The sequence below is a fragment of the Cetorhinus maximus genome, chromosome 15, assembly GCF_964194155.1.
Source record: "Cetorhinus maximus chromosome 15, sCetMax3.hap1.1, whole genome shotgun sequence".
NCBI classification, from domain to species: domain Eukaryota; kingdom Metazoa; phylum Chordata; class Chondrichthyes; order Lamniformes; family Cetorhinidae; genus Cetorhinus; species Cetorhinus maximus.
In genome coordinates, this window is record NC_135893.1 from 13963569 (window position 1) to 13990588 (window position 27020).

The following is a 27020-nucleotide window of genomic DNA, read 5'->3' on the forward strand; positions in this document are numbered from 1 at the left end:
GGACATACCTGGGCAATTTTCCACATTGCCAGTGTTGGAGCTGTACTGGAACAGCTTGGCTAGGGACGCAGCAAATTCTGGACCACAAGTCTTCAGTACTATTGCCGAAATATTGTCAGGGCCCATAGCCTTTGCAGTATCCAGTGCCTTCAGCCGTTTCTTGTATCACGTGGAGTGAATCCATGTGATTTAGATTTGGCTGAAGACTGGCTTTTGTGCTGCTGGGGACCTCTGGAGGAGGCCGAAATGGATCATCCACTCGGCACTTCTGGCTGAAGATTGTTGCAAATGTTTCAGCCTTATCTTTTGCACTGATATGCTGGGCTCTCCCATCATTGAGGATGGGGGTATTTGTGGAGCCTCCTCCTCTGTTGAGTTGTCTTTTTGTCCACCATCATTCATGACTGGATGTGGCAGGACTGCAGTCCTTAGACCTGATCCATTGGTTGTGGAATTGCTTAGCTCTGTCTATCTCTTGCTGCTTATGCTGTTTGGCATGCAAGTAGCCCTGTGTTGTAGCCTCACCAGGTTGACATCTCATTTTTAGACATGCCTGTTTCCACTCTTCATTGAACCAGAGTTGATTCCACAGCTTGGTGGTAATGGTAGGGTGGGGCTATGCTGTGCCATGAGGTTACAGATTGCGGTTGGGTATAATTCTGTTGCTGCTGATGGTCCACAGAATCTCATGGATTCCCAGTCTTGAGTTGCTAGATCTGTTCAAAATCTATATTAGCAGGGTGGTAGTGCCACATGACACGATGGATGGGACATCATCTCCATGAGGACCGTGTGCTGGTCACTCCTACTGATACTGTCACGGGCAGATGCATCTGCAGCGGCAGGTATTGGTGAGGATGAGGTCAAGTATGTGTTTTGTTTTTGTTGGTTCCCTCACCAGCTGCTGCAGGCCCAGTCTAGCAGCTATGTCCTTAAGACTCAATCTATAGTGGTGCTATTGTGCCACTCTTGGTGATGGACATTGAAGTCCCCCACCTAGAGTACATTCTGCACCCTTGCCACAACTCTCTCCCGACTGTTTACCACTGTGCCGCCAACTCAGCTGGGTCTGTCCTGCCGGTGGGACAGGACATAACCAAGGGGTGGTGATGGTGGTGTCTGGGACATTATCTGTCGGGTATGATTCCATGAGGATGACTATGTCTCCCTGTGCTTGACTACTCTGTCAGACAGCTATCTCGGTTTTGGCACAAGCCCCCAGATGTTATTGAGGGCTTTGCAGGATCCACAGGGCTGAGTTTGCCATTGCCATTTCTGGTGCCTAGACTGATGCCGAGTGGTCTGCCTGGTTTCATTCCTTATTCAATTTTCTGCAGTAGTTTGATCAAACTGAGTGGCTTGCTAGGCCATTTCAGAGAGCATTTAAGAGTCAACCACATTGCTATGGACCTGGAGTCACATGTGGGCCAGCCCAGGTAAGGATGGTAGATTTCCTTCCTTAAAGGGCATTAGTGAACCAGATGGGTTTTTATGACAATCAACAATGGTTTCATGGTCATCATTAGATTTTTAATTCCAGATGTTTATTGAATTCAAATTCCACCATCTGCCGTGGACGGATTCAAACAAGTGACCCCCGCCAGAGCATTACCCTGTGTCTCTGGATTACTAGTCCAGTGACAATACCACTATGTCACCGCCTCCCCACTACTGCATGTTAATGGAAGTCCACAGAGTGCTGTTGCTCAAAGTGCTTCCAATCACCTGAGATGCTTCTGAATCTACATCCAACTATAAATCTTAAAGGAACAGCAACACCATCATTGCCATGGAGCCATCTCTTTAAATCAGTGCCGTTCAAGAAATTGAAAGAGCCCCTGAGCTAACATACCATTTAAACAAACATTCAACAACACATAAATTAGACACAACCAATTTCTTATGTATTTCCCTGAGACATCTGTACATTCCCACTCCCCACAGGGAAGCTGGCACAAGAGTGTACGCACAGATAGTGCTACATAAAATTAGTCACTAACCCAGTAACTGAGTGCAAACAAAACACCCTTGTTATACATTGCTCACAGCATTTGGCATTGAGGATTTGTGTAACATCATAAAGATTTTATTCTGAAAGTGCTGTTCCTTGATTCCTCATCCAAGTGGCCATTTTTCATGTGTGAGAAGACAGTGAGGTGCCAGGAGGCTTCCAGTACCCAAGGAACTGCACCTCAGTAGGAGTCAGGGCCTGGAGGAGAAAGCCCCAGCTCAGAGAGGGCATTCACAAGAGGAGAAAACTGGGTAATAACATTTAAAAATGTGAATGAAAACCACAGCAGCCAATTAGTGTTGAGGATTGCCAACAACTATGCATAGTTTGCAGTCAAGGGACATAGCAATTCACCTTATCATGACTCGATGAAGAGCAGGTTAACATGCTGATTCACACCACTGTTGGAATCTGTGAAGAAACCACTTGTCCTCCCCAAGTGGTTCAGGAAACAAAATAAACTATTGAGAAAGACATGCTAAATTCAGCAATTGCGTTGAGGTCAGACCCGCTAGTGGGAAATGGCCATAATGGTTTATTTGGTTTATTCTAAGTTTGCAATTGTATCCAGCATTACTGCAAAGCTATTAGTTACATAGCTCATCGTGGACATTCATCACAAGATTGTATCACTAAGTGTTGTCACTGTAAAAAAAATCTATTATTCCAAACTCCATACTGCAGCATACTCTCCATTACATACAGTAGGAGAATGGGTCAGAGACATGGAACTGGAGATCAGCGTGCATCATTCTTGGCCTAAAGGTTTTCGATAGCTGGATTTTGATTAGTGGGAAATCAGTTGCTTGTTGTCCTTTACATCTGATCCTCCACATCAGGTGAGGCCCTGCTCTGGGCATGCTGCCAGCTGATTTTCCCTGAATTTGTTCGAACAATAGCTTCACATCTTTCAGGTAAGTATTTGTGTACCTCATCTATTGTACTGAGGTGTGCTGGCATGTCTTAATAATGTGGACACCACAATAGAACGCATATCACGACAGCCTGTGGCCACAAGTACTCAAATCTTGAAACATTCACCATTAATTGAAATAAATTACACATTTGAAGAGGAAATGTGGAAGACTCTTTAAGAAGGAAAATACTATTAAGTCCAACAAACCCCACTGTTTTTAATAAATTGCACACCATCCACCCACCTACGTACCTTTTTCGATCTTCTCCAAAAACATGTTAAATTGTTCCTGTTGCATTGAACCATAGGAGATTATGGAACGGAAGAAGGTCATTTAGCCCGCTGTATCAGTACTGGATTCCCTGCAATTTATTCTATGTCTACAGAACTTCGGATCAGAATGCTCTGCTTAGTTTCTAATCCCAATTTAATTGCAAAGGTGCTGTTTAATCTGATGACCATGTGTTTTAATGAGTATGCATGACATGCTAATAATGCATTAAAATAGGTTCCTGCCTCTTGCCATGGGGAATCACAATCTGTCTTTAATCCACTGCCAACTTACTTCCCAACTTTCATCCCGTCATCATGAAGCTGACATTTTGCCTCCTGCACAACTAAGAGCCCCCACCCACCTCACTCCCTGCTCCCAGGAACTTCAGTAGATTCTGCCCAAGGACACACTGAAGGATTGGCGAGCAGTTGGAGTCCTCCACTCCAGCAGGACAAGACTATGTACTAGTAAAACAAAGGCCACCGGGCTTTGGTTTCTTCACTCAACATTTGACATATTGCAAAGCATTGGCTCAGCCCATGGCTTAATGGGTAAAGGCACAATAACAGTGCTATGTTCAGCCATACCGATCAAGAAGATTGCCAAGTTCAATCGATTCCTTGGCATACATAGCAACAGCAGTCAGCCCCTCCAGCCGGTTCTGCCATTCCACTAGATAACATCTGAACTGGCCCAAGTAGATAGGGACTGTGGCGGAGGCCCACAATTAGCCTCAGTGTCCTTTAGCAGCGGCTCCAGGTCTGGATTGCTATTTGTTGCCATCTGCTGGAAGGTGTGTATGTCTAATTATCAGATAAGTACTGACTCAGGTTCAAATGCAGCGCAGTCAACACTCATCCAGATTTCTCCATGGATCTCTTGGGTTGATTCGTGGGGAACTGTACCTCAGCACCAGAGACAGGTTGGGTTTTTTGACTTGTGCACTCAAGCACCACTCCCATAATTCTCCCTCCACCCCCACCTCCCCATTCATTTTAATGGACAAGAAAGTCATGAGCTTGTCATGCCCAGTACAGGCATGTCCATATTATGAACCTTCAGTCATCAATTTTAAAATTTGGACACAAACAAGCTGTTAAGATGGCTGCTAAAAATCATGTGACTTTTGGCACTTGGACTGCAGACCGTATCAAGTCTCTGGTGAATACCTAATTAAATATGGACACAGGTGAGGGTACCTCATTGCCATTTGTGAAATTCACACATCTCATTGTTTAAGGATGGACCAACACCTAAAGACTACAGAGTTTCCAGAATGCTTGTCTCCATGTTTCATACCGGACAAAAGGGAAGTCAATGGCTACTATCAACTTCTCATTATAACACAATGGCCTCCGTCATCCAAACTTGACTGTGTGCGCCTCAGAAATGTTAACCCAGCAGTCATGTGATCAAAGCTAGTTTCATGGACTGCACCCTACCCTAGGACCCAGCAGATCCATTAGAACCATCAGTCATCAGCCAGTCTGAAAATCAGACCCTGAAACTAGCTGCAAGTGATCAAGCAGCCAAAGTAAGTTTCCTGTTACAGTTTCAAAGTACACCTGAGACATTAAATTACAAGAAACCTCACAATCTGCTGTGAAACCTTTGCTTTACAAGATCCTCACTTGAACTTTAAATCATCAAACCTGTTCAAGAAACCACAAGCCCGCCAAATGGGAGACCAGAAATCATAAATCAGACTGAATTAATTGTAATGTATAAAAGTGCACCATTTTTATCTGTATCCAATTTGTGTGTGTGTGTGTGTAGCGTGTGTGTGTAATGTGTGTGTGTGTGTGTGAGTGTGACTGACTGTGCTTTAATTTGGGGTAAGTGTGTGAGAATAAATAACCTTCTTTATTGTAAACTCATGAAAGCTTGTTGCTTAATTGCTTAATTGGAATACACTCTCCAAGGGGGAGAAAAGATACACCTCTTTCCATACAAAACATACTGATAACAAGCAATATACATTCTGTTTATGACAAGCTGAAGGGAACAGAAATGGAAAACCCCAGCCACAGTTACTGAGAGTTATGTAAAGACGCAGGGAGGCAATGGCATAGTATTATTGTTGCTGTGCCCTCTGAAATGGCCTGGTAAGCCACTCAGTTATAGCAAACTGCTACAAGGTCACAAAAAGGGAATGAAACTGGATGGACCACCCGGCATCGAACTAGGCACCAGAAACGACAATGGCAATCTCAGCCCTGTCGACCCTGCAAAGTCCTCCTTACTAACATCTGGGGACGAGTGCCAAAATTGGGAGAACTGTCTCAAAGGCTAGTCAAGCAACCGCCTGAAATAGTCATCCTCATGGAATCAAACCTTACAGATAATGTTCCAGACACCACCATCACCATCCCTGGGTATGTCCTATCCCATCGCCAGGACAGACCCAGCATAGGTGGCGGCACAGTAGTTTACAGTCGGGAGGGATTTGCCCTGGGAGTCCTCAACATTGACTCCTGACCCCATGAAGTCTCATAGCATCAGGTCAAATATTGGCAAGGAAACCTCCTGTCGATTGCCTCGTACCACTCTCCCTCAGCTGATGAATCAGTGCTCCTCCATGTTGAACACCACTTGGAGGAAGCACTGAGAGTGGCAAGGGTGCAGAATGTACTCTGGGTGGGGGACTTCAATGTCCATCACCACGAGTGACTCGGTAGCACCACAACTGACCAAGCTGGCTGAGCCCTAAAGGACATAGCTGCTAGACTGGGTCTGTGGCAGGTGGTGAGGGAACCAACAAGAGGAAAAAACATACTTGACCTCATCCTCACCAACCTGCCTGCCACAAATGTATTTGTCCATGACAGTATCGGTAAGAGTGATTACTTCACATTGAGGATACCCTCCATCGTGTTGTGTGGCACTACCACCGTGCCAAATGGGATAGATTTCAAACAGATCTAGCAAATCAAGACCGGTTATCTGTGAGGCGCTGTGGGTCAACAGCAGCAGCAGAACTGTACTCGAACACAATACCATCTAGCCAGGGGATCAACCTTGGTTCAATGAAGAGTGCTGGAGGGCATGCCAGGAGCAGCACCAGGCATACCTAAAAATGACTACTTGAGTGCCAAACAGCATCAGCAGCACATAATAGACAGGGCTAAGCGATTCCACAACCAACGGATCAGATCTAAGCTCTGCAGTCCTGCCACATCCAGTCGTGAATGGTGGTGGATAACTAAACAATTCACTGGAGAAACATAGAAACTAGGAGCAGGGGTAGGCCATTCGGCCCTTCGAGCCAGCTCCGCCATTCATTATGATCATGGCTGATCATCCAACTCAATAGCCTGCTCATGCTTTCTCTCCATACCCTTTGATCACTTTCACCCCAAGAGCTATACTCCTTCTTGAAAACATACAATGTTTTGGACTCAACTACTTTCTGTGGTAACGAATTCCACAGGCTCATTAGTCTCTGGGAGGAGAAGGTTCCACAAATATCCACATCCTCAATGATGAAGGAGCCCAGCACATTAGTGCAAAAGATAAGCATTTGCTACAATCTTCAGCCAGAAGTGCCGATGGATGATCCATCTCGACCTCCTCCGGAGGACCCCAGCATCACAGATGCCAGCCTTCAGCCAATTCAAATCACTTCATGTGATATCAAGAAATGGCTGAAGGCCGCTGGTTAGAGTCATGCCTAGCACAAAGGAAGATTGTTGTGGTTGTTGGAGGTCAGTCTTGATGGACAAAGAAATAGACAAGTTGTAAAAAATTGTTTTGGATTGGGAGAGAGTGGATTTTAGTAAAATAAGGCAGGATCTGGCCAAGGAAGACTGGGAGCAGCGACTTGTGGGGAAATCTACAGAGGAGCAGTGGAGGGCGTTCAAAAAGGAAATGGGGAGGGTACGGGCTCAACGTGTTCCCTCTAGGGTGATAGGAAGGAGTTACAAGCCCAGAGAATCATGGATGACCAGATATATTCAGGTTACGATGAGAAGGAAAAGAGAGGCTTTTAGCAGGTACATGGGAAGCAAATCAGCGGAGGCGTCAGTGGAGTACAGAAAGTGCAGGGTGGAGCTTAAGAAAGCAATTAGGAGAGCAAAGAGGGGATATGAGAAAGCTCTGGCTGGTAAAAGTAGGGAAAATACCAAGGTATTCTATAAGTATATCAATGGCAAGAGGATAACCAGGGAAAGAGTAGGGCCCATAAGGGACCAAGGGGGCAATCTATAGGTGAAGCCAGATGACATTGCTAAAGTGTTGAATGAACACTTCATATTCATCTTCAACCAAGAGAATGAGGATGAGAGAGACTATGAGGTTCTTAAGCAAATTGATATAGGGAGTGACAAGGTATTGGAGGTGTTGGCAGGCTTAAAAGTGGACTAATCTCCAAGTCCGGATGATTTGTGTCCCAGATTGCTGAGGGAGGCAAAGGAGGAGATCACAGGGGCTCTGAGCCAAATTTTTAATTCCTCTCTGGCCACGGAGGAGGTGCCAGAGGACTGGAGAACGGCTAATGTGGTTCCGCTATTTAAGAGGGTTGTAGAGATAAGCCAGGGAACTACAGGCCAGTGAGTCTCATGTCAGTGGTAGGGAAACTATTGGAGAAAATTCTGAAGGAAAGAATCTATCTCCATTTGGAGAGGCAAGGTTTGATCAGGGATAGTCAGCATGGCTTTGTCAGAGGGAGGTCATGCCTCACAAATTTGATTGAATTTTTTGAGGAGGTGACCAGGTGTGTAGATGAGGGTAGTGCAGTTGATGTAGTTTATATGGGTTTCAGCAAAGCCTTTGACAAGGTCCCAATTGGGAGACTTAAAAAGAAGGCAAATGCACATGGGATACAGGATAATTTGATAAGGTGGATTCAAAATTGGCTTAGTTGTAGGAGACAGGGGGTGATGACAGAAGATGCTTTAGTGACTGGAAGCCAGTGTCCAGTGGCGTACCACAGAGATCTGTGCTGGGTCCCCTATTATTTGTCATTTATATAAACGACATAGATGACTATGTGGGGGGTAGGATTAGTAAGTTTGCGGATGACACAAAGATTGGCCAGGTGGTTAACAGTGAGGTTGAGTGTCTTGGGCTACAGGAAGATATAGACGGGATGGTCAAATGGGCAGATAAGTGGCAGATGGAATTTAACCCTGAAAAGTGTGAGGTGATACACTTTGGAAGGAGTAATTTGACAAGGAAGTATTCAATGAACAGCATGACACTAGGAAGTTCTGAGGAACAAAGGGACCTTGGCGTGTGTGTCCATAGATCTCTGAAGGCGGAGGGGCATGTTAGTGGGGTGATGAAAAAGGCATATGCGACACTTGCCTTTATCAATCAAGGCACAGATTACAAAAGTAGGGAGGTCATGTTGTAGTTGTATAGAACCTTGGTGAGGCCACAGATGGAGTACTGTGTGCAGTTCTGGTCGCCACATTATAGGAAGGATGTGATTGCGCTGGAGGGGATGCAGAGGAGATTCACCAAGATGTTGCCTGGGATGAAACATTTAAGTTATGAAGAGAGGTTGGATAGACTTGGGTTGTTTTCGTTGGAGCAGAGAAGACTGAGGGGTGACCTGATCGAGGTGTACAAGATTATGATGGGCATGGACAGGGTGGATAGGGAGCAGCTGTTCCCCTTAGTTGAAGGGTCAGTCACAAGGGGACATAAGTTCAAAGTGAGGGGCAGGAGGTTTAGGGGGGATGTGAGGAAAAACTTTTTTACCCAGAGGGTGGTGGCGGTCTGGAATGCACTGCCTGGGAGGGTGGTGGAGGCAGGCTGCACATCCTTTAAAAAGTACCTGGATGAGCACTTGGCACATCATAACATTCAAGGCTATGGGACAAGTGCTGGTAATTGGGATGAGGTCAGGTGTTTCTCAAGTGTTGGTGCAGACTTGATGAGCTGAAGGGCCTCTTCTGCACTCTGTGATTCTGTGATTCAATCATCTCAGCTCCAGGACATCACTGCAGGAGTTCCTCAAGGTATTTCCCTCAGCCCAACCATCTTCGGCTGCTTCATCAATGACCTTCCTTCCATCATAAGGTCAGAAGCGGGGATGTTTGCTGATGATTGCACAATGTTTAGCACAATTCGCAACTTCTCAGATACTGAAGCAGTTGATGTCCAAATGCATCAAGGCTTGGACAATATCCAGGTTTGGGCTGAAAAGTGGCAAGTAACATTCGTGCCACACAAGTGTCAGGCAATGGCCATCTCCAACAAGAGAGAATCCAACCATCGCCCCTTGATGTCCAATAGCCTTACCATGACTGAATCCCCTGGATCAACATCCTGGGGGTTACCATTGACCAGAAACTGAACTGGTCTAGCCATGTAAATACTGTGGCTACAAGAGCAGGTCAGAACCTAGGAATCATGTGACAAGTAACTCACCTCCTGTCTCTCCAAAGCCTGTCCACCATCTACAAGGTACAAGTCAGGAGTGTGATGGAATACTCCCCACTTGCCTGGATGAGTGCAGCTCCCACAACACTCAAGGAGCTTGACTCTGTCCAGGACAAAACAGTCCGCTTGATTGGCACCACGTCCATAAACATTCACGCCCTCCACCACCAACCGCACAGTTGCAACTGTATGCACCATCTACAAGATGCACTGCAGGAATTCACCAAGGCTCCTTTGACAGCACCTTTCAAACCCATGACCTCTACCATCCAGAAGGACAAGGGCAGCAGATAGATGGGAACACCACCACCTGGAAATTCCCCTCCAAGTCACTTACCATCCTAACTTGGAAATATATCGCCGGTCCTTCACTGTCGCTGGGTCAAAATCCTGGAACTCCCTTCCTAACAGCACTATGGGTGTACCTACATCATCTGGACTGCAATGGTTCAAGAAAGCAGCCCACCACCACCTTCTCAAGAGCAACTAGGGATAGGCAATAAATGCTGGCCCAGCCAGTGAAGCCCACATCCTGTAAAATGAATTTTAGAAAAGCTATAGCACAGGAACAGGCCATTCAGCCCAACTGTCAATGCCAGCCTTTATGCTCCACACAAGTTTCCTCCCACTTCACTTCATCTAACCACTGTCTTAAAGGAACAAAGAAAATTTGAACCAAAACAAAAAAGCCTTTGTATATTTCGGAACATGACCTCAGGCCTGTTCAGTTCTTTCTGTGCAACTACAGGAAGCTGTCTGAATGGTAACTGAGCATGCCTGGTTAATTAACAGCACAATCTTCACTGGCTTTAGCAATGTAGAATCAAATGTTGGATAACTCCGGAACAGGGTTATGTACTGTGAGAGCAAATAACCCTTGGGAAATGTGTCATTCAACAGGCTCTAACTCAACTCAATAAATATCAGACAGGTGACAGCAGGTAGAATACATTGATCTCAATCCAAGGCTTGGCCAGGAAGGACAGTGTAGCATTCAGGTGCATCAGGCTGTCCCTGAAACACAATGCCGTTACCAATAGGGACAGACTTTTATTCCAAATGTCTTATCACCTCAAGCTCAATTCCGCCCCCAAACCCAGTGGAAGCTCTGTTACAGACAGCAGAGTAAACCTCGGGAAGCAGTCCTGGGATCAAACCAGTCCTGATCCTCCAGTTTCTAGTAGCAAAGTTCCAGTGCATGTTATAGAAGGATCAATTTTAACTTGCTGGAATTGTGGTTAACAGTGCCGTAACATGGGATTACATAGAATGTACAACACAGAAACAGGCCATTCAACCCAGCAGGCCTATGTCAGAGCTTATGCTCACACGATCAACATATCCTCCAATTCCTTTCTTGCTCAGGTGTTAATGTAACTTCCCCTTAGATCCATCTATGCTATTGCCTCAACCACTCATTGTGATAACAACTTACACATTCTCACCGCTTTATTGGAATTTATTAGCAACCGTCTTATATTTATGGCTCCTAGTTCTGGTCTCCCCTCCAAGTAGAAGTATCTTCTTTACATCTATCCTATCAAACCCTTCATAATTTTAAAGGCATCTGTTCGGTCACCCCTGAACCTTCTCTTTTCTACAGAATGGGCTGAATGGCCTCCTCCTGTTCCTATAAGTGAAGAACGGTCACTTAGACAAAGTATTCTGGGGATCCAAAACCTGTGAAACTGACCCCAGCATGAGTCAGGGGTAAAGAGGGAAGCAATTGGATGAACAAGGAAATAGCTCAGAGCCTGAACAGTTAATGTACATACCCTACAATATCACAAGAATTTGCTTTGCTCAACAGTAATAATTCACAAGGAAACAAAGAATGAAGACCAGCTGCATCTGAATTAAAGAAGAGGGAGAGGGAAATCTGTTCCTTATTTACTCTGTAATTACTTTAATAGTTTTAAGGCAAATTGGCTCCTGGGGTAATCAAATTCTGTGTAACACAGTCTGAACCATGTAAGTACAAGGTTTGTGCAAGAGCTTGGTTGCTAGGACCTACCCCTCCACCACCTCCTCCAACACAGAGGATAACGAATAGAGATTTCAGTAATCTACCCAAGTAAATTGCACGATGGTTTCACCAAGAAAGCCATCATCAACTCTTTCAGTTGTCATTTATGTCGACATTAATCAGCCCACCACCTGGCCAACAGGCCAATCACCAATGGAAAAACTTCAAGACCATCAGCGGGAGCCCACACATGTGTCACACAGCAGTTGTGATTTCAAGGAAGGAGATTACTTCATTGTGATCAGGCCAAGGAAACCACAATTTTAGGATTAGTTTGTTGGGTAGGGAGACCATTGGATTCCAGCTAGTGTCAATGTTCCCAATATATTGCCACATCTCTCATCCTAGCTGGTGCCATGAGTCCTCACTGACCTTAGATGTCCTCACTGAGTCAACCGACAATTCTAACTAAAATAGTAGAAAACAATACTTCTCAACTCTGAACCTCTTCATTTTACTGTGTGGGGTCAGCAGATTATTCATTTTGCCCCCACCTCCTCACATCTATCCCAACTTGGAGAACAGCTCAAGAGCCTCTTGCCACTGCTGCTCTAGAGCCAGTCACCACAAGATGATTAAGAGCAGAAGTTGAGGACTCCCCTGCCGCTCAATGGATAGCTCTCTGATTAGAGAGCTGAAGCTATCTGAAGCTAAGTCATGCGTTCAAGCCCCCCTTCCAGAGACTTAAACACATAATGCAGACTGACATCCCAAGTGCTGCACTGTTCAAGCTGCTGTTGTTCAGATGTGCCATTAACCTGAGGTTCTGTCAGCTGTTTCAGGTGGGTATTAAACATCTCTAAGGCACTATTCTGAAGAAGAGCAGGTGAGTTCTCCATTATGGAGTACTGTGCCCCATTCTGGACATCACACATTTGGAAGAACATGAAACTTTGGAGAGGATACAGAAGAGATTTATTAGAACACACCAGAGAGAGGGATCACAATTACATGATTAGACTGGAGAAACTGGGGTTGTTTCTCCAGAGAACAGAGGAGAGGAGGTTTGATAGAAGTGTTTAAAATCATGAATGGTTCAGATAGTGAATAAAGATAAATTGTTTCCAAAGGTTGAAGGGTCAATAACCAGAGGACAGAGGTATAAGGTAATGGCCTTCCCATCACCTCCGATCTGTCTCCCATTTTATGCTTGGCATGGCAGGTGTCAGGCAGTTGCGGGCTGGTGCCGGGCAAGGTGGGGCCAATCGTGGGCACCCTTCCCACAAGGTCATACGCTGCTTTTAATCTTCCCCCAGCCCTCCTCACCCCACTCACTGGGGTCTGTTAGCCAGGGCCCGCCGACACCCAGACTTACCTTGAAGTCCAGCTCCATAATCTCCACTTGTTCAGCCGCTGCTTGAACCTGACGTTGCTGGGACTACAGAGCTGCCGGCCAATCAGTTTGGCTGGCAGCTCTCTAAGGTAGGACCTCCTTCCAGATGAGGGTGGTAGTCTTGACTTTAGACAATTAACTCTGATTCCAGTGTAAATTGGCTACAGAGCAGCCAGCTTTTAGGCTTTGGGGGGAGGTGGGAGGGGAACAAGCACCCTACTGATTTTTTAGTCAGGGAGGCAGGGAATATGACTCCCTGTAAAATCCAGCCCAATGATATTTGTCCTGGCCAATAGTTATGCCTAACCCAACATTGCTGAAACAAATCATCTGGTTATTATCTCATTGCTCATAAGGTGCCATTCACAACCTCAGGATATCCCAAAGCATTTTACAGTCAACCAAGTACTTCTGAAGTCTAGAGAATGCGGCAACCAATTTACACACAGCAACATTCCAGGAACAACAATGAGATAAATCACCAGATGTGGATTTATAATTTGTTGATTACTGATATTGGGTGAGGGATAAATATTAGCCAGAGACTGTGGAAAACTCCCCTGCTTTTATTGAAAATAGTGCCATTGGATCTTTTACATCCTTTTGAAAAGGCAGAGAGGCCTTGGTTAAATGTGTCATTCAAAAAAACACACCGTCAGCATTGGAAAGTACTGTAACAGAGTGTCATCATAGGGTATGTGCTCAAGTCTCTACAGTCGCATTTGAACCCACAACCTTTTGAACTAGAGCCAAGGGTGCTACCCAATGAGTCACAGCTGACCAATACAACCACTTTGTTCACCTAGATGTGTACAGGCCTGGTGGTCAATCCAGGAAAGCTTACAGGTCACAAAGGATGCACAGACTGTGGCTGACCTGAGCAAGCATCAGCCAACCTTGCTGAACAAACTCACACAGCCTTCAGTACATTTTCTGTTGGTTCTTTGGGGATTGAACACTCCTTTGACTGCAATAATCAGAGTTGATTACTTGTACTGTCAGTCAGAATGCCACTGTTCACTGCTCATTAGACTCACAAACCAAGGCAATGCCTTAAACTTAATCACTTATCCCTAAGTATTTGGTTCGTAATCGCAAATTCTATGGACCAGGCTGAAAGAGTAATTCAGGAGCTGGGCTATGTGGAGTTAGGGTCAGAGGTTAATATTAGTCAAGGGGATGGCAGTAAAAGAAAGGGAATTACAAGGCACCAATTCTATGGGGTAGGCACATTGAGGACATGATTGAGGCCTCTGAAAGATAGAGCTATTGAAAAACTTGTTGGGAGGAAAATACAGCCCCAACCAATCAAGCAAAAGTTGGCAAACTTTTATTCAAGGTCTGTTTGAAGACAAGCTGCGCACAAGATTGTGTTGAACTGCATTTTTGTGCAGCATCATTAAAAGAGCATTTCATCCCTTTGCCTTCCTTCCTGGAGAATAAAGACAGAAATGTTCGGCAAAAAGGCTGAGTCCCTTAAACACAAGGTTAAGGTGCAAAAGTGACTTGTCAACCCTACCTGTGGGTCCTGTTTATCTGTCTGCAAGGACGGTTTCGGCAAAAGCAACAGCGGGATAAGCCGCAAGCAAACTGCAGGCTCACCAAAGGTTAACAGGCTCACCATGAACTAAACTCCTGGAATAACAACACTCGTTGCTAACAGGCTGAACGGCTGAACAGACTGTAACCAAAGCAAGATGTGCATAGAGGAGAGATTGAAAGAAAATAAACTTGTACTTTATGCTGTTCTGGTAAAGCCATTGCCAACACCGAAGTTGCTGGAGCTGAGATGTATAGAGTTATTGTCAAAGGTTAATAGAAAGTTATGTTATAGTTGTATAAAACTCTGGCTAGAACCCAGCTAATGTGCTGTGTCCAATTCTGGGCATTGGATCCTAGGAAGGATATATTGTTGTTGGAGGGGGTCTAATGCAGGTTCACCAGAATTATCCTGGAGCTAGAAGTGTTAAATTAACGAGGACAGGTTGCATAGAGGGGGCTTGTATACCTTGCATATAGAAGAATAAGATGGTAAGAATAATTGAGGTGTTTAAGATTAATAAAGGATTTGATCAGGTGGATAGAGAGAAACTATTTCCTCTGGTGAGGAAGTCCAGAACAAGCCGGTGCAACCTTAAAGTCAGAGCTAGGCCATTCAGAGGTTGATGTCAGGAAGTACTTCTTTACAGAAAGGGTAATGGAAATCCAGGACACTCCCCAAAAGCGCTGTTGAGGCTGGAAGTCAATTGAAGATTTAAAAACTGACATCACTTGATTTTTGTTTGGCAAGGGTGTTAAAGGCTAAGGAACCAAAACAGGTTGGTGGAGTTTCGAAATAGATCAGCGATGACTAACCGGAAGGTGGAACAGGCTCAAGGGGCTAAATGGCCCACCTCTGTTCCTATATTCCTATGACCATTCCCCACAGCCGAGGTTAACACCAAAACAGCATTATTAGATCCTCCAAGTGGCTGGGATCAGTTATTTAGACAGATGACCAAAAGCTTGGCCAAAAAGATGGATTTTAAGGAGTGTCTTAAAGGAGGAAAAAGAGGTTGAGAGGTGGAGAGGGTTAGGGAAGGAATTCCAGCACAGCTGAAGGCACAGCTTCCAGTAGTGTAATTTTCTGTCTGTTGTTTTATGTGTGTTTGTTTATACGCTTGAATATGAGTGAGAGTATGTGTGTATGCACATTTGTTTGAATGCATTCACCTCTAAAGCAGGTACTGCTGGGTACTGAAACAAACCTAGAAGAAACTGAAGCATGATGCTTCAGCCCCTTTGACTGCATGCTGCATCTGATACCCAACTGGTGCAGCTCTGCAGGTTACATTTCCATTTGTTAAAAGGTACAATTTAACAAGCAGTCTGGTCAATGGGAGCATGTTTTTCCAAAAGATATCACACCTGAATCTATCAAGATACTACCTTTTCTGCAGTGGATCCCACGTAATGCTCAAACCAAATCAATCACCTACATCTGAGGCTCACTGCCCCATTAAGCAGGCACTAACATTCATTGTCAGCATCAGTTGTGTAGTGGGTTGGCCATTATATATGCATTCGATATAAGTGCAGCCAACTGCACCTCGATGGCCCCAAGTATACACAACTCCAACTAAAGCTAGAGGAAATGAAGAGAATGAGAGAATTAAATCTGAACAATTATCCTTTTCAGATCTTGGAATCTCTTCAAAACAGTTGTTAGGATTGGGATTAATTCCCTCAAAATCCCCTTTTATGAACACGGGAATTAGGGAAAGCTTTCGGATGTGGCAGAAAATTATACACAATAGCACAACTAAACAGATTTGCTCACACGGAGAAACATCTGGAAGGCTAATTTGTCAACATTGTGCCCATTTCTGTAGATGGGAACAGGAAGTTACAAAAAGACAGAAGGATTAAGCAAGTGGGCAAAACTATGGCAGATGGAGTTCAATGGATGAAGTGTGAGATCATCCATTTTGGATCCAAGAAAGACAAATAGGAACATTTTCTGAAGAGCAAGAGATTAGAAATTGTGGGTGAGCAAAGGAATTTGGGTGCCCAGGTATACAACTCACTAGAAACTAGTGCAAAGTCACAAAAAGTAATCAAAACAGCTAATGTAAAGTTAGCATTGAGCTCAAGGGTACTAGATTACAAAGTATAGGAAGTTCTGTTTCAGTTGTGCAGACCCTTGATTAGACCTTATCTGGAATATTTGTTCAATTTTGAGCTCTGCACCTCAAGGAGGATATACTTGTCTTGGAGAGAGTGTCGTGCACATTCGCCAGAACGATACTGGGGCTAAAAGGGTTAATTGAGGACAGACTGCATAAACTTAGCTTGTATTTGGGGGGAGACAGAGGTATAGTGGTATTGCCACTGGACTGGACAGCCCTGATAATCCAGAGAACCAGGGTAATGCTCCATGTACCTGGGTTTGAACCCCACCACGGCAGATGGTGGAATTTGAATTCAATGAAAATCAGGAATAAAAAATCTAATGATGACCATTAAACCATTGTCAATTGTTGTAAAAGCCCATCTGATTCACGAATGTGATTGACTCCTAAATGCTGCCCTCTGAAATGCTGCCCTCTGAAATGCTGCCCTCTCAGTTGTATCAAACTGCTAAAAAGCCAATAAAAATGAATGAAACCGGACGGACCACCCGGTATCCAACTAGGCACCAGAAATGAAAATGGCAAACTCAGCCTTGTCGACCCTGCAAAGTCCTCCTTACTAACATATGGGAGATTATGCCAAAATTGGGAGAATGTCTCACTAACTAGTGAAGCAACAGCCTGACATGGTCATAGTCATGGAATCATGCCTGATAGGTAATATCCCAGACACCACCATCACCATCCGTGGGTATTTCTTGCCCCACCAGCAGGACAGACCCAGAAGAAGTAGCTGTGGTATACTGGTGGGAGGGGGTTGCACTGGGAACCCTCAACATCAACTCTGGACCACATAAAGTCTCATGTCTCACTGCTATCAAACAGCACTTGCTCAGCAATAACCTGGTACTGAAGCTCAGTTTAGGTTCTGCCAGGGCCACTCAGCACCAGACTTCATCACAGCCTTGGTTCAAACATGGACAAATGAGCTGAACTCCAGAGGTGAGGTGAGAGTGCCTGCCCTTGACATCAAGGCCGCATTTGACCAAGCGTGGCATCAAGGAGCCCTGAAAAAAGGACATATAAGCAAAAGCTGGCTAAGACTGTAAGGTAACCACTTGCTGGAAAATTCCTATGTGGATTACTTGACCAACTAGTTCAGAGAGAACGGAATGTTACACCTAAAAAGTGTGGCATGGCCTACTTCAGACAGAGGCACTCAAAACGAAAAGAGACAATGCAAACTAAACTGTAATCTCCTGTGGCTGTGGAGATAATGGAAAATGATTACCATCGTAGCCAAAACCACCTCCTGTTGAGTTATATCCCAGACTGTGAACATGAGCTGAATTGAAAAGAAAACAGATCTGGGTGAAAGACATGTTTGTTTTTTCCCTTCCAGGAATACACAAGGAAAGGGGTTTTAAAAAGCCAACTACGACCCTGGTTCTTTGTGATAATTTGGTGTTCTGTTCTGGTGTGTGTGTGCTGTGAAGGTCACAGCTGAAGAACACCAATTGTGCATCCCTGTGCTTGCAGGTAAAAAAACTCTTTCTCTCTGACTGTTGGAAGCAAGTCACAAGTCAGCAAATCCACATTCAAAAAGGAAACAGGACAACTCCTTTCAGCTAACCTGCAGAACCAAGAATTGCCAAACCAACTGCTCAACTGCCAAAATCAGCACTTACCGGAATCACCCCAACTTAACTACCGTAAAGCTTCACCATCTACTCTTCACAGACATGCCAAAGGATTGATTCGTACATCTTTTTAACTTTTATTTTTGGAGTCAATTTCTCATTTCTAATTGGTGTGTATGTGTGTTGCGTTTTAATTATTATTTTCTCGTGTTTAGTATCTAATAAACTCACTCTTTCTTTGACTCAAGGCAGCCTGGTTAAATTGGCTCTTTTTAAAACATAAATGCATTTGGGCTGGGAAAAAGTATCCACAAGGGAAGGGACCCTTTTCAAATTAACCTTGTTGCGACCAACCGAGGGGATTGAATCAAGAAAGGGAGCCAGTTCATCCCTCCTCACCCGTAAGCATAACCATTTGGGATACCCCACCTGGGATCATAACAAATTGGGGGACCTTTCCTGGGGATCGGTCATAACAATATTGGTAGCAATATGTTGAAGGAATATTTGGAATCTCCTACTTTTACTTCCTCATTGTTAACATGGTGATGGACTTTAGAAGACCACTCATGGAAGAAAATCACCTTTGGAGAGGAACGTCTAATTGGCAACTTCCAGGACCATCTTTTTAGGGAAGATAGTTACAGTGGACAGGCAGTAGAAAGGTACTTTCTCCTGCTCTTGCTCTCGATCTCTGGAGGGTGTGTACTATTTCAAGGCAGGAGGGTGAATGTTATTGCCATGGTTTAACAAAGTGTTGCTTCTATAACAAAAGATAATGCCTGTCAGTGGACATGTTTACTTGATTCAAGTTGCTTCACATTATTGTATAGAGTAGAGCCTGCTGAAATAGACTAGATGGTGTGTCCTGTTGGAACAGCTTCCACCATAGTGCAGCAATCACACTGATCTCCTGTTGAGCACGTAGCTTGGCCTTAGTGATAATTAACTGTCTATTGATGTGTTTTAATGAACCCATTTCCAACATTCCTCTCCGCCCTTTCCTCTTTCCTGCAGTGCTGACTTTTTTGGGATGCAATGCCAAGGCTGGCACTCACCTTCCTTTCTAACACGACTGCCCGTCCTCCATGTGTGAACCTGGGCATTGAGTGTCAGCTGACTAACTGACTGTAGAGGTGAGAGCAAATCCCAAATGAACTCCTGTCCTTTCCTCACCTGCAGCTCTTGTACCCCAACAATGTTAATCCTTCCACCTGAATTTGGTAACAAAAGGTTTTGTGTCACATCTTGGGTGGGAAAACTTGATTTTCTTCACAGGTCCGGCTGGTTCTTAAGTGCTCTGCATTAATAGTCTTACCTTTCCCTCCTGGACTGTGTCTCTATCCCTCTCTCTTTCCCTCTGTCTTTCTCTCTCTCTCTCTGCTTCTCTCTCTTATTGACTTTCTCTCTCAAGCTCTCTTGATCTCTCATTCTCTCCCTCTCTTTCTCACTTTCTCTAAATATCAGAGTGGTTAAAAACAACTCCACCAAATCTGTCACATGACGACTGCCAAATCAACAGGCTCGAGAGCAGGTTTTTATTGTGAGAAATAAACAGCTCAAGACTTAAGAAAATATTAACTTAATTTGCATCCTAACCTATCAATATCACATCTATACTCAGGACTTCCCATCCAGACCTTTCTCTCCACATTCCTCATTTAAATAGTGAAAAGGACTTCCAAGATTTCCCTCCCTTGGGTTAGCCTTTTCTCTGCTGTTCTTGTTGTGTTCTTTGAGCAACACAGAAATTGTTGTTTTTAAAAAAAAGTGTCAACTGCCAACAGCCATTTAGAACACAGAAGAAAAACAAGCTTTCAAATGTTTAGTTCCACTTGCCAAACCTGCTCCGGAGTTAGGAGATCTACATGTCAAGAGGAACACAAAGTAACACTGCCGACAACGTGTATTTTGTTGCTATTCCTCTCCAACCAACCCCCACCCCCTACTTCTGAATTAAAATTCACTGTCTATGTACTGGCATTCTTTACGCACAGAACATTTACAAGATACAGCCACAAGCAGAATGAGACCGTGTAAAACCTCAGCTCAGTCAGAACTCATACTGACAGTGTCTCCGCAACATCCAGAAAGGTATAGAGCGGGAGGTGGGGAAGCAGGAGATGGGAGCAGCAGAGCTAGGGTTGCCAACTCTCCTCAAGTTTTCCGAATGGATGATTCCTACAGTCAGTCAAATATCCTATTTTTGCCACTGAAATTTTCTATAACCAATAAGCGGAAGTGTCCAAATAAATTACACAATTTATCTTAAAGTGCCAATGATTTTTCACCTGGGTCGCTTATAGCAGTGTCCTGGAGATTAACCTTTAATTTCCTAGAAAATCCAGGATGGAGGGTTGGTGACCCCTAGGAGTGCTGAATCACCCTGAGAGGTTAAAACAAAAAAGTGAATATGACCATGTTGAAGATCAGAGGGGTTTGCTACTGGCACATGTGGTATGTGTCCTTAGGAACACAGCTGCCAATAACTGTACTGATTGCAGGGGGCAAGGGGCAGGGGGCAGGGGGCGGTGTCTGGTATGCACTATAAACACTACATACACGATAGAAGGGCAACATACAATTCCCTGGCTGACAAGGGCCTTTGGTGTTTCGTCATGTGTGAGAAGCATTCATGTCACAGAATTTTTAAAATACAAACCAAAGCCAAAAAGTACAGCAGAACAGGGAACCTGGTCTGACTGTTTGATTAAAACTGAAAGTTGTGAGGGGGTTGGGAACCACATTGGCACCAATAAACAGTGAAGCAAATTGCTCCAAAAATCTCATGAAAGCCTAAAACTGATGGATTGGCTATCATGGGTAGGGAGTTTGAATTTCCAAAGTGCATTATCTCTCCTCTAACCTTCTTGTTTTGCCCTTTAAATGAATTTCTAGTGTGCGTAGCAATACCAGATACCCATCATAAATGGAGCTGATTAGAAAATGGGACACCGTCTAGTTAAAAGAGCAGGAGACATAATGACATCACTCCGGCATCACTGCAACATCACTATGAGATTCCCACCAATTAAAGACAAGTGCTACCTTAAAAAAGAAAGACTTCAATTTATACAGCGTCTTGCAAGGCCTCAGAGGCCCCAAAGCATTTTATAGCCAATGACGTGCTTTTTAAGAGTGCGGTCACTGTTGTTATGTAGGAAGCACCCAGCTAATTTGAGCACAGCAGGATTCCACAAACCAAGAAGTCCCTCTTCCCCACCCAGAGTCAGCTTGTGAGCCATTCAAATGAATCCAACTTTCCTTCAGCATCTTTAACAATCGCAGCTTGCAAATACAAGAAGTCTCTTTTTTAACATATTTTTATTCTTGTGATGTGGGCAACGCTGGCAAGGCCACATTCATTGTCCATCTTTTGTTACTTTAAGGGTATTAATAGTTGACCACATCGTATGGAACTGGAGTCATATGTAGGCCAGACATGGAAGGCTGACAGGGTTCCTGAAAGACATTAGTGAGCCAGTGGGTTTTTACGAGAATGCAGCTATTTTATCTGGTGCCAGCCCACAAATCAGCAGAATTAATTAATTCAATTTTCCAGATTGTCACAATGGGATTTGAACTCACGACCTTAGGAGTGCTACTCCATTGCCATAACTGCTGTACTTTGAGTCTCCCAGTGACAGCAGTGTATGGGGGTCAGATGTACTAACTGATAACCCTAGTCTTAAACCAGGAAAGATCACGTTGGCTGATGGCGTAATGGCTGATTCTTGGTGAATTGGTTTGTGATGCATCTGGAAACCTGGATAGCAGGGTCTCAGGGAAATTTACATTGTCTCGCCCCAACTTTTCTCCTCGAGTTGGATGCCCTTCTCCCACGAAGAGGCCTACTCCTCCCTGGAGTAGAGTCTCAGAGGCATTGGCTCCCTTCACATTAGTTATGCATGAACCTGGGCCATTTCACAGAATTGACTGCACCCCAGTGATGTCTGATCCTGCTCTTTAATGTGCTACAGGAAAAGAATGGAGGCAAGTGGGTAGAAAGAGTGGTTTTGAGCAGTGGCATGATGGGTAGCCCCTCCTGTGCAGTAACCTCTTTGAATACTGCACAAACACATTTTCCATCAGGAATTATTGGATGGTGGAGTGGGCAAATCTCTCCCTAGCTCTATGGGCACTGAGGCCAATTCCAGTGCCCTGTAGTTAAGCTCAGCTAACCAATCAGAGACCAGGGTTGAACCCAAGGCCCACCAGTCTTGTATTGATCAGTACCACGCCAGTGATGCATTTACATATTGAACTACTGAAGTGCTTGGACTCAGGAGAATGAGATTAAATTATAAATATTGGAACCTTTTTACACAAGTGTTCTGAATTCTTAACCAGGTGGATATAGTTATGTTGAAAATATTCCTCCTAATAATTTCCTTCCCCTTGAAGGGAAATGCTCAGACCTTTAAACAATGACAGTGATGTTGCCCCTGCACCATTCAAAGAGTTTTCCTGTAGGTATTATATGAATATAGGGAAAAGGCTATTAAGCTTGCCTCACACTCCACATTAGTTGGAGCATCGTGACTAAACACTTCACTCCATCACCTTCGTAGCCTTTGAGAAGCAAAACAGGAAAGAACAGGCCAAGGCAAGTAAGGGAAAATAAAATACTGGAAATTTCTTCTCCGACCCCTCAAACATTCAAAACCAGTCCAGGAAACCACACGTACCAACATTGATCAGCATTGCATGGACTGATTAGGTGTCAACTGTGGTTCAGTGGGTAGCATTCTCACCTCTGAGTCAGAAGGTTGTGAGCACAAGACCCACTATGGAGACTTGTGTACTAAATCTAGGCCAACATTCCCAGTGCTGTACTCAAGGAGTGCTGCACTGTCAGAGGTATCATCTTTCCAATGAGATGTTAAACCAGGGTCCTGCGGCACTAATTCAAAGAAAAGCAGGGGAGTTCTCCACAGGTGTCCTGGGGCCAATATTTATCCCTCAACCAACATTGCTAAAAAAAAAATGATCACACTGCTGCTTGTGAGATCTTGCTGTGCACAAACTGGCTGCTACATTTACCTACATTACAAGAGCTTCAAAAAGTACATTGTGGGCTAAAGCACTTTGGGGCGTCCCCAGATGCTGAAAGACACACATAAGTGCAAGTTGTTTCTTTATATGAAGGAATGGGAAGCAGGTTTCGATGCCTACTTACCTGGAGCCTGCTGCACGCGGTGGTTGCTGTAGGATACAAAACACGAGTAGCAGTTCTTCCTGTGGTAGCGGTAACGGATGCCAGATCCTGACCCAGATACTATGGCCAAGGCGCAAAGCAACAAGCACAGTGTGACCCACAGCCTCTGGGCAAGCCTCATGTCCACCTTCCAGACAGAGAGAGCTGAAACAAGCGGTGAGTTTCTCTGACACTAAGCAGCTTGATCCACTCCAATGCACCCCCCTCCCCACTTTCTGCAGAGACTGCAGAGAGAGAGAGATGTCAAGAGGGGAACAGAAGGTCAAGAGCAGCACAAGGAGCAGCTGAGAAGCAGCTGGTGCCTGTAGTACTCAAGCCGGCAAAACGACTTTCTGTCTTTTCCTGCTGCTGTCCTCAGTAGAACCTAAGTGAACTGTTGGAAGATCCTCCTCCTGCTTTAACAGTGTCTCAGCTTCGGGCAGGCCTCCCCAGGTAAGGATCCGCCCCCTATTTCTGTTAGCAGTCCACAGCTGAACAAAAATAAAACCACTCGCAGAAAAACAAATCACATTCCTTAAACATTAAAACAATAAAGGAAAATTCCTGTCTGATGCCTCTCAAGCCACAGGCCATTTGGTCGAAGCTGATCTGGGATCTCAGCCTGGGCTGTTATGCAAAAAAAAATCCCAAACCATACAGCTCACTAACTCCGCAACCCAGAGAGGATTCCCACTCAAGCCTGCCCCAAGGATTTCTTTTTTTAATTTCTAAATTTTTTTTTCTGCTGCTCTGTGCAATGTTGGCATGTTCCACAATAACCCACAGCAATGGTTGTCGCTGGTTTTCGTGTTAAAAGGACCCAGCACTTTTTTTACATTCAAAACCGTTAAATAGAAAACAGATGCTCAGCTATTTTTTTTTTGGTTACCGAATCCACGAATCATTCAACTAAGCGGGATGGTCTCTGGATAAAGGGAGAGAGAAAGAGGGACAGAGAGAGGGGGGATTAAGGCAGAGAGTGAGAGAGAGAGAGAGGTTAAAGCAAAGAGTGAGAAACAGAGAGAGAAGGTTAAGGCAGAGAGAAAGAGGGTTAAGACAACGAGTGAGAAACAGCGAAAGAGAGAGAGAGACAGAATGGCAGAGAGAAAAAGACAGTACTGGAGAGATGAAGATGGAGAGACAGAGTCCAAGAGACAAAAGAGAGTGAGGGATAGAGAGAGAGAAAGAGAGAGAGAGATGGAAAGAGAGAAAAAAGAGTTAGAAAGAAACAGAACCAGAAAGAAAGACAGGCAGAGAGAAGAGAACGAGAGAGGTAGGGACATAGAGAGAGAGAGGCAGAGACAGAGTGAGAGACAGATAGACAGAAAGGGAAGCAGAGACAGGGAGAGAGAGATTGAGGAAAAGAGAGAAAGAGAGAGAGAGAGAGAGACAAGCCTGGCAATAGAAGTGCATGCACTGTCTCCATTAACACCACTGGCCTCATCAAACATCCTCAGAGTTCCTTTAGTGACTGGCAACAGGCCAAAAGGCATTTCACTCAGCTAAATCTGTGCCAGCATGCTGTGTTTACTGAGGTCTCAGGACAGTATTCAACACTGACTGTTGGGGTCGACAGGTCGGAGTCAACGAGAACTCACTTACGCAACTGTGTTTTGTTTCTATATATATGTTGTTTTATTTTCTGTAAATCTGTTAAAGTTACAGACAGGCTCAATAAAGAGGAAAAGAAAATTAATCAGTTTTGAAAGCTGGGCAAAAATAAATAGGAATTTCAATGGTGAGATTTACACAGGGCTTTACACAAATACCGTGGCAGAGAACACAAGGGACAATCAGTAACAGGAATCACTCGGTGCACCTCAATCTCCTTCAGGAATCACAGAACCAGAGGGGGTGTGAGATTCTTGGACAGATATTTGTATAAGGTATTTAGCAAAAAAGTTATTAAGTCTCTCTCCTGAATGGCTTAATCAGATGCTGTACAAAGCCTAACACATCATGAGGAACACATCACCAATCTGTGCTGAGTTCACTCACTCAGGGCAACAACATGAATCCCAAGACTAGAGAGTGGGTTGGGAGGGGGGGCACAAGAAATAAAGCAGCCAGAGTTTCATAATCCAGTGATTACCACGGCTGAGTTGAAAAACAGACAGGTGAGAATAAGATTGGGTATGCATGTGATGCCTACCACAGTTGGCAAGCCCACTGCCACTCACTGTCTCGCACATGGAGACTACCACTTGGGTGAGGTGATGAGTGCTGCTGGCACCTATGGAATTATACCCTAGGTAGTCACCACCTTCGGGAAACAAAAGGGAGAACATTCTAAAGACCTTAAAAAAAATTAGAATCGAATGGGGCAGCCCACAAATTCTCTGGTAATAACTTAGTAAAATGAAGAACATCAGTGCTGGGGAATGGAACACCTGCATCACACTTTACACACTTGAAAAATGTGTGCAGTGAGACCAATCACTTGCTGGAATTCCCCTCCCCCAACTCCCCCAGTTAGACCACTGCTAATCACCCCTTCCCCAGGGACCGCATGGCACATGGCAGGGCAGGGCCAAGCCAAAGTAGATTTTCCTCCCGATCCCCAACTTACCCCCACTCCTTGGGGCTGGTGACAATGAAAGCACCTCTAAGTTCCCTCGGTGAAGGGTGAGGCCTCCTCTTTCCACCAGTTAACAGCGACTCAAGCAACGAATGTTCCAGTATTAGCTGAGGCCCTCGGGGAATGCCCAGAATCCAGCCTTGTTGGGGCTCCTGCCCCTTTAACCTCCCTTGTCAAGCTATTTCTGCCAGTATTTCTGCAGTGGTGCCAATGGGCTCCCTCTCAAGTGTTGGAAACCCTCTGTGTGCATTGAATGAGCCTCAACCCAGGTAAATGGGTCAGGGAGGACCTAAAGTGGATCCAGGGGAGCACATAGGAATCCTGCCCAACCGAAACTCCAAGCCAAAGAAAAGAATCACCCACCCCCAGCCCACTCCCTGCAACTTTCAGCAACAACGTCCAGGTCACAGGCACGTGCAAAACCTGCCCCAACCTCAAAACAGTGGCCCATGCTGGCACATTCCATTTCCAAGGCTGAGCACCAACTATAAGTGAACATCATGGTGTTTGTTTGTTTTGTATCTTCATGCACACTTTTTTGCCCTTTGGGGTATAGTGGGTGAAGTGTCGAAAGGGTTGCAGGCTGATTGTCAGTCTGTTGAACAGCATCATGAGTGCTCCTTCCCTGGCCAGCAAATCCTGAAGTGGGACTTGAACCTGGGGTTTCTGGCTCAGAGGTGGGGCGCTACCTAATGAACCACAAGGCCTCCTCATATCATGGTGTTTAGTGCTTTCTTTGTGGAGACGGACCAAATAATTTGACATAGCATCTGTAGAGGCTGCAGAAAAATCCTCCCACACCCCCTCCTTCATGTGACCCCCCAATCTCAGAGATCAAAGGTCAGTTTCAATCACATTGCACCATCCATTTTTCAATATTCTCTTGTTTTTGGATATGTTTATATATTATAACAGTGGCTACACTTCAAAAGTGCTTGGGGACACCCTGAGATCATGAAAGGCAGTATGCAAGTGTAATTTCTTTCTTTCTACTCATTTATTGGATCAATATTGGCCAAGCCACCCAGTAGAACTCCCCTGATCTTC

General features: G+C 44.7%; 1 protein-coding gene across 2 annotated transcripts in view; it reads right to left on the bottom strand.

The window, feature by feature from the left end:
* LOC144690414 (uncharacterized) overlaps positions 1–27020 on the bottom strand; it is a 537164-nt gene that overhangs the window by 260086 nt on the left and 250058 nt on the right. Inside the window, exon 1 of one of the 2 annotated variants that reach the window (XM_078557904.1) lies at positions 23378–23791. The exons of the other annotated variant lie outside the window; for it this stretch is intronic. Within the exon in view, the coding sequence (XP_078414030.1) occupies positions 23378–23537 (160 nt within the window). The 5' untranslated portion in view covers positions 23538–23791. Of the gene's footprint in view, positions 1–23377; positions 23792–27020 lie in introns of those variants that run through there. 2 annotated transcript variants of the gene reach the window in all.